Source organism: Carettochelys insculpta, chromosome 6 (genome assembly GCF_033958435.1).
Source record: "Carettochelys insculpta isolate YL-2023 chromosome 6, ASM3395843v1, whole genome shotgun sequence".
Classification (NCBI taxonomy): Eukaryota; Metazoa; Chordata; order Testudines; family Carettochelyidae; genus Carettochelys; species Carettochelys insculpta.
Genome location: NC_134142.1, coordinates 3,531,274 through 3,544,200, shown reverse-complemented (window position 1 = coordinate 3,544,200; position 12,927 = coordinate 3,531,274). Strand labels below are relative to the sequence as shown.

General features: G+C 40.9%; 1 protein-coding gene across 5 annotated transcripts in view; it reads right to left on the bottom strand.

The window, feature by feature from the left end:
- The window catches only part of TOGARAM1 (TOG array regulator of axonemal microtubules 1), a 108,819-nt gene that overhangs the window by 40,116 nt on the left and 55,776 nt on the right, over positions 1–12,927 (bottom strand). For 4 of the 5 annotated variants that reach the window (XM_074996138.1, XM_074996142.1, XM_074996141.1 and 1 more), the window contains 2 exons: positions 5,257–5,415; positions 4,815–4,941 (listed from right to left, as the gene is read on the bottom strand). In XM_074996138.1, coding sequence (XP_074852239.1) covers positions 4,815–4,941; positions 5,257–5,415 — 286 coding nt within the window. Of the gene's footprint in view, positions 1–4,787; positions 4,942–5,256; positions 5,416–12,927 lie in introns of all 5 variants that reach the window. The other variant, XR_012645868.1, reaches the window with a different exon arrangement.

Here is a 12,927-nt window from a genome sequence, read left to right as displayed (position 1 = left end):
ATCATCCAGGGCCCAGAATTTGGTGGTGATGGGGGACTTCAACTATCCAGGTATATGTTGGGAAACTAATACAGCAGGGGACAAACTGTCCAATAAATTCTTGGATTGCATTGCAGACAACTTTTTATTCCAAAAGGTTGAAAAAGCTACCAGAGGGGAAGCTGTTCTAGATTTAATTTCAACAAATAGGGAGGAAATTATTGAGAATTTGAAAGTGATCATGAAATCATAGCGTTCACAATTCTAAGGAAGGGTAGAAGGGAAAACAGTACAATAGAGATAATGGATTTCAGGAAGGCAGATTTTGGTAAACTCAGACAGCTGGTAGGTAAGGTCCCATGGGAAGCTAAACTGAGGGTTAAAACGGCTGAGCAGAGTTGGCAGTTTTTCAAAGGGACATTATTAAGGGCCCAAAAGCAAGCTATCCCGCTGCGCAGGAAAGATAGAAAACATAGCAAAAGACTGCCTTGGCTTAACCAGGAGATCTTGCATGATCTCAAAATAAAAAAGGAATCTTATAAGAAATGGAAACTAGGACAAATTACAAAGGATGAATATAGGCAAACAACACGAGCATGCAGGAGCAAGATTAGAAAGGCTAAGGCACAAAATGAGCTCAAACTAGCTACAAGCATAAAGGGAAACAAGAAGGCTTTTTACAAATACATTGGTAACAAAATGAAGACTAAGGAGAGGATAGGGCCATTGGCCAGTGAGGAGGGAGGAACAGTAACAGGGAATTTGGAAATGGCAGAGATGTTTAATGATTTCTTTGTTTCGGTCTTCACTGAGAAATCTGAAGGAATGCCTGACATAGAGAATGCTAGTGAAAAAGGGGTAGGCTTAGAAGTTGAAATAAGAAAAGAACAAATTAAAATTTACTTAGAAAAATTAGTTGTCTGCAAATCACCAGGGCCTGATGAAATGCATCCTAGAATCCTCAAGGAGCTGATAGAAGAGGTATCTGAGCCTTTAGCAACCATTTTTGGTAAATCGTGGGAGACGGGAGAGATTCCAGAAGACTGGAAAAGGGCAAATATAGTACCCATTTATAAATAGGGGAACAAGAATAACCCGGGAAACTACAGGCCAGTCAGCTTAACTTCTGTGCCAAGAAAGATAATGTAGCAGGTAATTAAAATCATCTGCAAGCATTTGGAAGGTGGTAAGGTGATAGGGAACAGCCCACATGGCTTTGTTAAAAACAGATCATGTCAAACCAACCTAATAGCTTTCTTTGATAGAATAACGAGTCTTGTGGATTAGGGAGAAGCGGTGGATGTGGTATGCCTAGACTTCAGTAAAGCATTTGACACGGTCTCACATAATATACTCATCAATAAACTACGCAAATACAACTTAGATGGGGCTACTATAAGGTGGGTGAACAACTGGCTGGATAACCATACCCAGAGAGTAGTTATTGATGGTTTTCAATCAGGCTGGAAAAGTATAACTAGTGGGGTTCCGCAGGGGTCTGTTTTAGGACCGGTTCTGTTCAATATCTTCATTAACGATTTAGATATTGACATAGAAAGTACACTTATTAAGTTTGCAGATGATACCAAGCTGGGAGGGGTTGCAACTTCTTTGGAGGATAGGGTCATAATTCAAAAGGATGTGGATAAACTGGAGAAATGGGCTGAGGTAAACAGGATGAAGTTTAATAAGGACAAATGCAAAGTGCTCCACTTAGGAAGAAACAATCAGAGTCACACATACAGAATGGGAAAGGACTGCCTAGCAATGAGTACAGCAGAAAGGGATCTGGGGGTTATAGTGGACCACAAGCTAAACATGAGTCAACAGTGTGATGCTGTTGCGATAAAGGCAAACATGATTCTAGGATGCATTAACAGATGTGTCGTCAACAAGACACGAGAAGTCATTCTCCCACTCTACTCTGCGCTGGTTATGCCTCAGCTGGAGTATTGTGTCCAGTTCTGGGCACCGCAGTTCAGGAAGGATGTGGAGAAATTGGAGAGGGTCCAGAGGAGAGCAACAAGAATGATCAAAGGTCTAGAGAGCATGACCTATGAAGAGAGGCTAAAAGAATTGGGCTTGTTTAGTTTGGAAAAGAGAAGATTGAGGGGGGAATTGATAGCAGTTTTCAGGTATTTAAAAGGGTGTCATAAGGCAGAGGGAGGGAACTTGTTCTTCCTTGCCTCTGAGGACAGAGCAAGAGGCAATGGACTGAAATTGCAGCAGGGGAGGTTCAGGTTGGACATTAGGAAAAAGTTCCTAACTGTCAGGGTGATCAAACACTGGAACGAATTGCCAAGGGAGGTGGTAGAATCTCCATCACTGGAGCTATTTAAGAAGAGGTTAGATAGATGGCTTTCGGGGTGGTCTAGAAAATGCTTGGTCCTGCCATGAGGGCAGGGGGCTGGACTCGATGGCCTCTCAAGGTCCCTTCCAGTCCTACTCTTCTATGATTCTATGAGGATCAGACAGCTAGCAGAGGAGAAGCGAGCGCACAGAAAGCACACTAAGGACTTGCCAGACACCCACCACATCTGCAAGAGATGCAGCAAGGACTGTCACCCTTGTGTGGGTCTTCATAGTCTCAGTAGACGCTGTAAACGAAGTCCTCAATTTAAACTATAAAGGGCGTGATCCATAGTCTATGCACACTGAAGGATGCCTACTACTATTATTTTCCTGTGTTTTCTTTTTTGAAAATTGGTGTGCACAGTAGTTTCTGAAGAACGTCAGACTGACTGCACTGGATATTGAAATCTTACAAAGCTTCCCTAAGACTACGCTGAGGAAAAAAAAACATATGCCATGGTTCTATTTAAACATGAGTATCTTACAGAGAGAAGACACAGCAACAGTCCTTGGCTATCACACTGAATAAGACAGGCAGTTACTTAGTTACAATGACTATAGTCAGGGGTCTGCATTCTGCAGCTCTGGAGCCACATATGGCTAGTAAGGACTTCTTTGTGGCTCCCAACACTACAATTACAAATTTAAAAAAAACCTCCTGATTATTTTCAATAAGTGGTGAACATCTAAAAGCCCCAAAATGAACTACATATATCTGGACAGCACACAATGTGTGATCTCAAAACGCTGGATAATGCCCACTTTAATATGTGCATTGCATTGTAGGATATGATAGTGTATTCTGTGCTTTGATCATGTTGCTAATAAAGCCTTGATTTTGAAATGGAAAAGGACATTTGTGGCATTCCTGCTGTGAAGGGCAACATACATTTTAAGAAAGAAAATTGAAATTAAATGTAAAGTAAAATTGGCATATTTAAAGTGGGTTGGAAGTGAAAGTCAGGAAGATTTACAAGTCTCGCAGTTCCAGAAGACTTTTCTGAAAGCAAAATCAGCAATGTAGACAGGATTCCTTTGGGAGGAGAAAACCCATTTTCCAAAGAACCCTTCTTCCTGAAATGAATGAGGAAGAAGGGTTCTTTGGAAAATGTTTCTCCCCAACCGCCCCCAACCCACAGGAACCCTGTCTACATGCTGTTTTCCTTTCTGAAAAGTCTCTTCCAGAAGCGTGACTGTGCATGACTATGCAAATGAAGTGCGAGATTTGTAAATCAGCACTTCATTTTCAATCTCCCTCATTTGCATTCCTATTTCGAAAGGGGAATGCTGTGTCGACTCTGCCTGTGTGCGCACTATTCATGAAATAGTTTGAGGTATGGTAAAAAGCATGAGGTCAAAACTATGATTTGAGGTTATTTATTAAGGACCATCTTGTATTCACATGCTTTGCAGCTCTTGAATTATTGAGTTTTTACCAAATTAAAAAAAGGCTTTTCTTGCTATTTTGGTTGCCAACCCCTGGCCATGGTGTTTGTGTGATCGATTACTCTCCTCAAGTAAAATGGCCATTCAGTGGGCTACCACTGCAGTAGAAACTGCTGTGTACTACTGACCTTGGCCAGATTAGAAACAATGATCTCCAGGTTCACAGATTTTTAAGGAGAGAAAAGACTAACTTGATCATCAAATATGTCCTGCTGCATAACACAGGCCACACAACTGCACCCCGTGATTCCTGTACCGTTCCCAATAACTTATGCTTGAATTTGAACATATCCTGTAGAAATATATCCAACAGCAACTGAACAGATGAATAATCTACTGTCTGGCAATCTGGTCCAACAGCTAAACGTTATCACTGTTAAAGGGGCACCTTATTTTCACTGTGAATTCTTCCAGCAGCTGGATGTTTTACATATTTGTCTTCTCAATTATCAAACCCGTCAGTAGGAGACACTCTCACCTTCTCCCTGTGCAGGTACTTTTTTAGACCATGATCAACTCTTCTCTCAACCTTTTATTTGAAATGCAGAAAAAGACAGTTCCTGAAATCTCTCACTGAAAGACATGTTTTCCAGACTTTACATAATTTTTGAAGCTCTTACCATGAACTCATAACTGTCTTTCAATATCTTTTTTGAAGTGCAGATACCAGAAATGGACAGAGTATAAGGTCTCACTAATGCTACACACAGATGTAATACCACCTCCTTACTCCTAAATCCCCATTTATACATCCAAGGACTGCGTTCACCCTCAGACGCAGCACTGCTTTAGCACCTTTTGTTCAGTTACTTTTCCACCATGAATCCCAAGTCTTTTTCAGAGCTACTGCTTTACAGGACAGGATCCAACGGGAAGGTATAGCCTGCATCTTTTGTCCCCATAGGAATGGGCGTACTCAAAAGCACATCTGATTGCCAGCTTACCAGTAGCTTTGTATCACCTTACAGATACTGAAAACATTTAGTCTTCCTAAATATATTTTTTCTAACCTGTTAGATGAAAGCTTTTCCATATACCTTTTGACGTAGACTGCTGACAGACTCCTTAATGTAAGGTAAATCCTTAGACGGAACATACTTTTCAAGCATTTTGTCAAAGTCTGGATGAGTCATCATATTGAAGAGCATCTTTCGACCATAATACCTAAAATTGTAGCAAGGCATTTCATATTTATCCATAAATATTAGATAATTTGGCTGATTACTAGATGCCTAATTGATCACAATACAATGTATCTTAAAATGTAATTTTCTAAGTGCAGAAAGACCTTCAGATAGTCATACACCTTCACCACCCTTGCCAGCTCCTCCAAAGAAACCACATGCAAGAGAAGCTAGTTCAGACACATGAAAAGGTGGGAAAAAAAGCTAGTTCGGTAAGTTAAAGAATGAAAATAATCTTTAGTTTCCATTTGGAACAATTATTTACTAAATTTAAGTACCACTACTATCGACAGACCTTGTTTCTTGAGAGCCATCCTGCGCAAACTTGGCTACAGCAGGTAAAATCCTGTCAGTAACATCCTTAATTCCAGACAATATCCGGCCCGGTCCCATTTGTTCCACAACATCTGATAAGTGTTGTGCTGTGCATCTTCTCACTGCAGTGTGTAAATGACTAGAGAAGAAACAAACAATGAGATACATATTGTCCCCAATGACTCCGGGAAAGGGGTAGGCTGTATTTTCTCACTTTAATAATGCTTATTGAAAACTGCGTGTTTTAATCCTGCTACCTAACTGCAAATTCTCTATTAACCAATTACTGAAATCTGGATACTTATTCTAGCCTGGTAGAAAGAGATGTTATTGAGTGGGAATGGACAAATTTTTTTTTAACAGGATTAAATTTCACACTGGCAAAGTGTTGCAAACAACTGGGTTGTAAACACTGACAGAAAATATTCTTTTAAACACTATCCTTTTTAAGCCAAGAGAACGTTAATTTAGAAATTGTTTTAAAGATGAATACAGGTTGAACCTCTATAATCCAGAATCCTGGCAACATCTGTAATCCAGCATGATTTTAGTTAGCTGGCTGACCACTTATGAGTGTAGCCAAATTTCCTGTGGTCCCATAAAGATTGTTCCCAGCCAGCAGTCCTGGCCCTCTGTGTTCTGTGCAGTTATTTAGCTCTGATTTACCCCTGAATATCTTCTTAAAGCCCTGTAAGCAGTGAAAGTGTTAGCAATGCTGTTAGACAATATTAACCTTATGTGGTCCGGCACATTCTCTGGTCTGTCTGGCACTGGCCAGATCCTATGGGTGCCAGATTAGAGAGGTTCAATCTTCAGTAAGAAATGTACCTTCCAATGCACAGTCACTATCTTTATTAGCAATAAATTACTATGTCTACTTCATGCAAACAAAATACTGAGCCAGAATTTCAGAAGTATGTACCCAACTTCCATGCATGTACACGAAAGCAAAACTGCAAATTAGGCACATGTAATTTTTTCCAATTTTGCCAGATAGAAGTTTGATATTAGGACTAGCACACCCCTTTTCAAACTTCATCTGTGAAAACAGCAGTACCGCGTTCTAAACAACACATGTATAGGTGGTCCGTACATGCTAAAGAGAAAGGAGAGGTTTAGCATAGAGATTTAAGAAGTGATTTGCAGGCTTGGGGAAGAGGAAGCACAAGTGGAAGAGCACTTCCTATGGCTTGGACTGGAGTAGGTAGGGAAGAGGAATGGATCAAGTGACAGTGTGGAAAGAATCTGAAATGTTATCAAAATTAAGATGGCAATTTTTAAGTAGATTTAGCTCTGGAGAGTCTCTATAGATGACAGAAGGTTGAAGAGGGGATGTCTCCTTCTGTCTAATGAAGTCCTCAATTAAAACTATAAAGAGCGCGATCCATACTCTATGCAGACTGAAGCATGGCTAGTACTACCGAAGAGGGGATGATGCAATAACATACCTTAACTGAGCAAGAGCAAAGTGGCTGCACCAGCCAGCAAACAAACAAAAACCCCTCTGGTCTGGAGGACCAGGGTAAACAAAAGTGCTCCTAGATAAGTAAAAGCAACACTCTGCCTGACAGATAATACAGCAATAGAAGAAATGAGCTAAATGATGCACAGCAGCACAGCTGAGCTGCCCATTCTCAAGAAGGAGATTGGGAGTGGTGCCAAGGACTGGCTGGCTGACACAAAAGGAAGCATAGGAGCTGAGCAAAGCAATAGACCAGCGTTCTGTGGCAGAGCAACAGTAATGGCCCTAGCAGACCTCATTTACATAAGTAATGAACTGGGGCATGCCTGAGGCAGAAGCTCAGTTTGCCTGTTAGTGCTCTGATCAGTGGTCTATGGTGACTCAGATGTGTAGAGATCTGATGTGAGCTTTACAGATAATCACATAGTTCAAAGGTAAGCACTAGTTCAATCTTCTAGCAACAGCAGCCTGTGTAGCAAGTTTTACACTGTACCTACATTGCAATAAAAGCCTGCGCCTATCCTACGCCTGATGACAAGCTCAGAAGGCCTAGCATAGAGATGTAAAAACACTTGACCTGTTTTACCTGAGGCTGGGAGGCAGGCCCTGCCACTATCCCTTCCACAGCCAACGTCCTGCCACCAGTCCTGCTGCAGTCACGAGGTCTTGCCACCTATCCTGCTAGCCCCTTCACAGCTGGGACTGCTCCGGCCCCACACAGCCCCTGGAGTTCCTCGGCAACAGCAAGTTAACTGGTTAGCTACATGCTTGCTGTATGCTTACCAATTAACACTTTAGCATCCCTAACTCAGGGGCTGACCAAGTACTGTCTAGACACCGACAGGCCAGACATGGGTGTCTAACTGGAGTGCAGACATACCCCTACAGCAAATAGCTGCCACAAGACAGTTTCTTTGCTTTTATAAGGAAGCACAAAGACTAAGCTGCAAGCCACATATTTCAAAAATCACTATTTTTGCCACAAAGGTAAACAGCATACACTGCCTACTACAACTTGATTACCTACTAAGCAGCAAAAGTGCAATCCCATTTGCTCTTTAGTGGGAGATGTCCTTTCTCAATTAAGCAGCTACCACTACAATCTCGCAATTCTAAATGTAACCACCGTCACCAGGATCAGAGACAATTTATGAATCAATCCTTGATTTATGCACTAGTTAAATCATGATTTTATAATATTATGTACACAGACTCTTTTTTAAAACTGTCAATATTTGGATCAATCACCCCTTTGGGGTGGGATCAGATGTTAAAAATTCTATCTGAAGTCTGGCCAACTAAATGTAACACACACGACACAAAAGACTATAAAGGGCGGGAAGAACTTAAACATAAAGCACTTCCCCAGAAAACACTGGTTTTTCATGTAAGAAAGATAATGCTTTGTTTAATTTGCAGAAGGCATAAGATGGTTCTGATAATGGCAATGCTCTTGCAAGAACGTGTAAAACTTTGCTAAATTCTCCTATATGTTCACAACTCTTCTGAGGCTTGGGTGAAACACCTGGTAGCTGAAAACATCACAGTTCTCAGTTACTCTATAAAAATGCAGAATGAAGAGATCCCAATGCTGACTCTTGTTTAACCCTGTCTACACAGATACTAAACATTATTTTAAAATCTCTAATATTGAAATACTCCAACTTGTAAACTGTCTTAATATTGGATAAACTTCCACTCACAGAGGTAACGAGAATGTCTGATAGGGAAAAAACGTATCTCAGAAAAAGATATCAAAAAGCATTTTTATTACTGTGCTTGCTGATATATCCGCTGAAAGCTGTCAATGAGAAAGTCTGCGAACAGCAAACTTGCTCACAATGGGGAACCTTATACTCTCGTTGCTGACATACCCGACTTGGCACGTGGGAAACTGATGGTATCGTACAGGGAACAGAATAGCCTGACAAGCTACAGATCAATTGTAACTTGATCTAAACTTAGCACACTAGTGAATATGTACTGTTCAGACAGTTCACAGCCAAATCTAGACAAGATACTCTTCAAGGTGTTGTGCAACACATCATCTACAACTGTGAGCTTCCTAGTAGGAAGGACAGACAGGGAAGAAAGGGGGGAGGTGTTGCTTTATATATTAAAAATGTACACACGTGGACTGAGGTGGAGATGGACGTAGGAGCTGGATGTGTTGAGAGTCTCTGGGTTAGACTAAGAGGGGTAAAAAACAAGGGTGATGTCCTGCTAGGAGTCTACTACAGGCCACCTACCCAGGTCGAAGAGGTGGATGAGGCTTTTTTTAAACAACTAACCAAGTCATGCAGGGCCCAGATTTTGGTGGTGATGGGGGATTTCAACTATCCAGATATATGTTGGGAAACTAATACAGCGGGGCACAGACTATCCAGTAAGTTCTTGGACTGCACTGAAGACAATTTTTTATTCCAAAAGGTTGAAAAAGCTGTTCTAGATTTGACTTTAACAAATAGGGAGGAAGTGGTTGAGAATTTGGAAATGGAAGGCAGATTGGGTGAAAGTGATCATGAAAACAGATTCACAACTCTAAGGAAGGGTAGAAGGGCAAACAGCAAAATAGAGATAATGGATTTCAGGAAGGCAGATTTTGGTAAACTGAGAGAGCTGGTAGGTAAGGTCCTATGGGAAGCAAAACTGAGGGGAAAAACAGCTGAGGAGAGTTGGCAGTTTTTCAAAGGGACATTATCAAGGGCCCAAAAGCAAGCTATCCTGCTGTGTAGGAAAGATAGAATATATGGCAGAAGTCTGCCTTGGCTTAACCAGATCATCTTACGTGATCTCAAAAAGGAATCATAAAAATGGAAACAAGGCCAAAATATAAAGGATGAAAATAGGCAAACACAAGAATGCAGGAGCAAGATTAGAAGGGCTAAGGCGCAAAATGAGCTCATACTAGCAATAGGCATAAAGGGAAACAAGAAGGCTTTTTATGAATACATTAGAAACAAGAGGAAGACCAGGGACAGGGTAGGGCCATTGCTCAGTGAGGAGGGAGAAACAGTAACAGGAAACTTGGAAATGGCAGAGATGCTTAATGACTTCTTTGTTTTGGTCTTCACCGAGAAATCTGATGAAAGAGGGCCCAACATAGTGAATGCTAGTGGGAAAGGGGTAGGGTTAGAAGCAGAAATAAAAAAAGAACAAGTTAAAAATCAGTTAGGAAAATTAGATGTCTGCAAGTCACCAGGGCCTGATGTAATGTATCCTAGAATACTCAAGGAGCTGATAGAGGAGGTGTCTGAGGCTTTAGCTATCATTTTTGGAAAATCATGGGAGACAGGAGAGATTCCAGAAGACTGGAAAAGGGCAAATATAGTGCCCATCTATAAAAAGGGGAATAACAACAACCCAGGAAACTACAAGCCAGTCAGTTTAACTTCTGTGCCAGGAAAGATAATGGAGCAAGTAATTAAAGAAATCATCTGCAAGAACTTGGAAGGTGGTAAGGTAAAAGGGAACAGCCAGAATGGATTTGAAAAGAACAAATCATGTCAAACCAATCTGATAGCTTTCTTTGATAGGATAACAAGCCTTGTGGATAGGGGAGAAGCAGTGGATGTGGTATACCTAGACTTTAGTGAAAGCATTTGATACAGTCTCGCATGATATTCTTATCAATAAACTAGACAGATATAACTTAGATGAGTATCCTATAAGATCGGTGCATAACTGGCTGGATAGCTGTACTCAGAGAGTAGTAGTTAATGGTTCTCAATCCTGCTGGAAAAGTATAACAAGTGGGGTTCCGCAGGGGTCTGTTTTAGCACCGGTTCTGTTCAATATCTTCATCAACGATTTAGATATTGGCATAGAAAGTACTCTTATTAAGTTTGCAGATGATACCAAGCTGGGAGGGCTTGCAACAGCTTTGGAAGATAGGGTCAAAATTCAAAATGATCTGGATAAATTGGAGAAATGGACTGAAGTAAACAGGATGAAGTTTAATAAGGACAAATGCAAAGTGTTCCACTTGGGAAGGAACAATCAGTGTCACACATACAGAATGGGAAGTGACTGTCTAGGAGTGACTACAGCAGAAAGGGATCTAGGGGTTATAGTGGACTACAAGCTAAATATGAGTCAACAGTGTGATGCTGTTGCAAAAAAAGCAAACATGATTCTGGGATGCATGAACAGGTGTGTTGTGAACAAGACACAAGAAGTCATTCTTCCACTCTACTCAGCGCTGGTTAGGCCTCAGATGGAGTATTGTGTCCAGTTCTGGGCACCGCAGTTCAAGAAAGATGTGGAGAAATTAGAGAGGGTCTAGAAAAGAGCAAACAAGAATGATTAAAAAAGTCTAGAGAATGTGATCTATGAAGAAAAGCTGAAAGAACTGGGCTTGTTTCTTTTGGAAAAGAGAAGATTGAGGGGGGACATGATTGCAGTTTTCAAGTATCTAAAAGGTTGTCATAAGGAGCAGGGAGAAAACTTGCTTTTCTTGGCCTCTGAGGATAGAACAAGAGCAAATGGACTTAAAATGCAGCAAGGGAGGTTTAGGTTGGACATCAGGAAAAAGTTCCTAACTGTCAGGGCGGTCAAACAGTGGAATGAATTGCCAAGGGAGGTTGTGGAATCTCCATCGCTGGAGATATAGAAGAACAGGTTAGGTAGATGTCTATCAGGGATGGTTTAGACAGTACTTGGTCCTGCCATGAGGGCAGGGGGCTGGACTCGATGGCGTCTCAAGATCCCTTCCAGTCCTTATATTCTATGATTCTATTCTGGATGTTAAAGTGTCCTTATCTCAAAAGTTGTGAACATTATCTTGTAAGATCATTTGGATTTTCACTGTGTAAGTCTTGGGAGGATGACAATTCCAAGTTTTTGTGATACTTTGGAGGCCCGCATGTTATCTGGGAAACATGTGCTATGCATATTGGGTTGTCAGTCAGGCCAAAACACACTGAAACCAATGACAAAAACAGGGACTCTTGCTCATATTGCAAAAACTAAGTCACAGCAGAAGGCAGTCAGCATCTAAGGCCAGAAGGGCACCCTAGATCATCCAGGATAACCTCCTCTATATATCTCCTCTGCCTCTATCTATCTATAGGAAATGCCTCACTTGATACATTTTAGAATTGCATTTGCCTTTTCCATAGCTGCATCACATTGGAGGCACATACTCATCCAGGCTTCTCTCCTTTTCTATCACTTACTTTATGCCCATTTGTTCTTGTGCCATCATTGCCCCTTAGCTTAAACAGTGCATCACACCTTCAGTAGCTCATTTCCCCTTAAATGCCGCTGGTAATGGAATTAGTTAAACTCTACGTGCATGAGTTTGCACTCAGTACTACTGAAATTTATCTTGTTCTTATCTCTCCACATCTTCCTGTATAATATTCCAATCCTCTTCTGCACTTTCAACTCCTAACTTTGTACCAACAAATTACAGTAGCCCATTCCTACATTTTGTGTCAAGGTCATTTAATACAAATATTGAACAAAACTGATCCCAAAAATCAAACAGATTATTAACCTTGATTCAGTCAGAAAACCCACCTTTCAACTCAATCCACTGCTTTCTCCTCAAGCCAGTTCTTTGTCTATCTTAGAGTTCCTCAACTGATTCCTATCTTCACTAATTTAACTAATACTTTCCAATGTGCTCTTATCTCAAATGCATTACTGAAGTATATTAGTGCTACTGCACTTCCTTTATCCTTAAAACAAAAGTTATTTTCTCAAAGAGGGCAATCAGGTTAATCTGGCATGAGCTACCTTTGCTTAACCAACATTGCATCACATCCCATTTATAAATCCAGTATGTAATTATTCTTTCCTTCACAATTTGTTCCAAAGCTTTGCAAACTACTCAGCTCAGATTAATCGGTCTGTAACTGCTCAGATCATCTTTCTCCCTTTTCTTATTGAATTAAAGAATCATAGAACACTAAATCTGGAACAAAGCTTGAGAGGTCATCAAGTCCAGTCCCCTGCCCTCTAAATCCCTTTCCACAATACTCCTTCTTTGACAGCTGCTTCCCATTTTGTAGGTAGGAAGCTGATTATTGCTTCCTAACTGGAGTACTTAGCATTTGTCTTTATTAAACTTCATTCTGTTTTCCTCAGGCCACTTCTCCAGTTTGTCCAGATTTGGAATTCTGACCCTATGCTCCAGATCAGTTTCAACCCCTCCCAGCTTAGAATCATCTGCAAACTTAATAA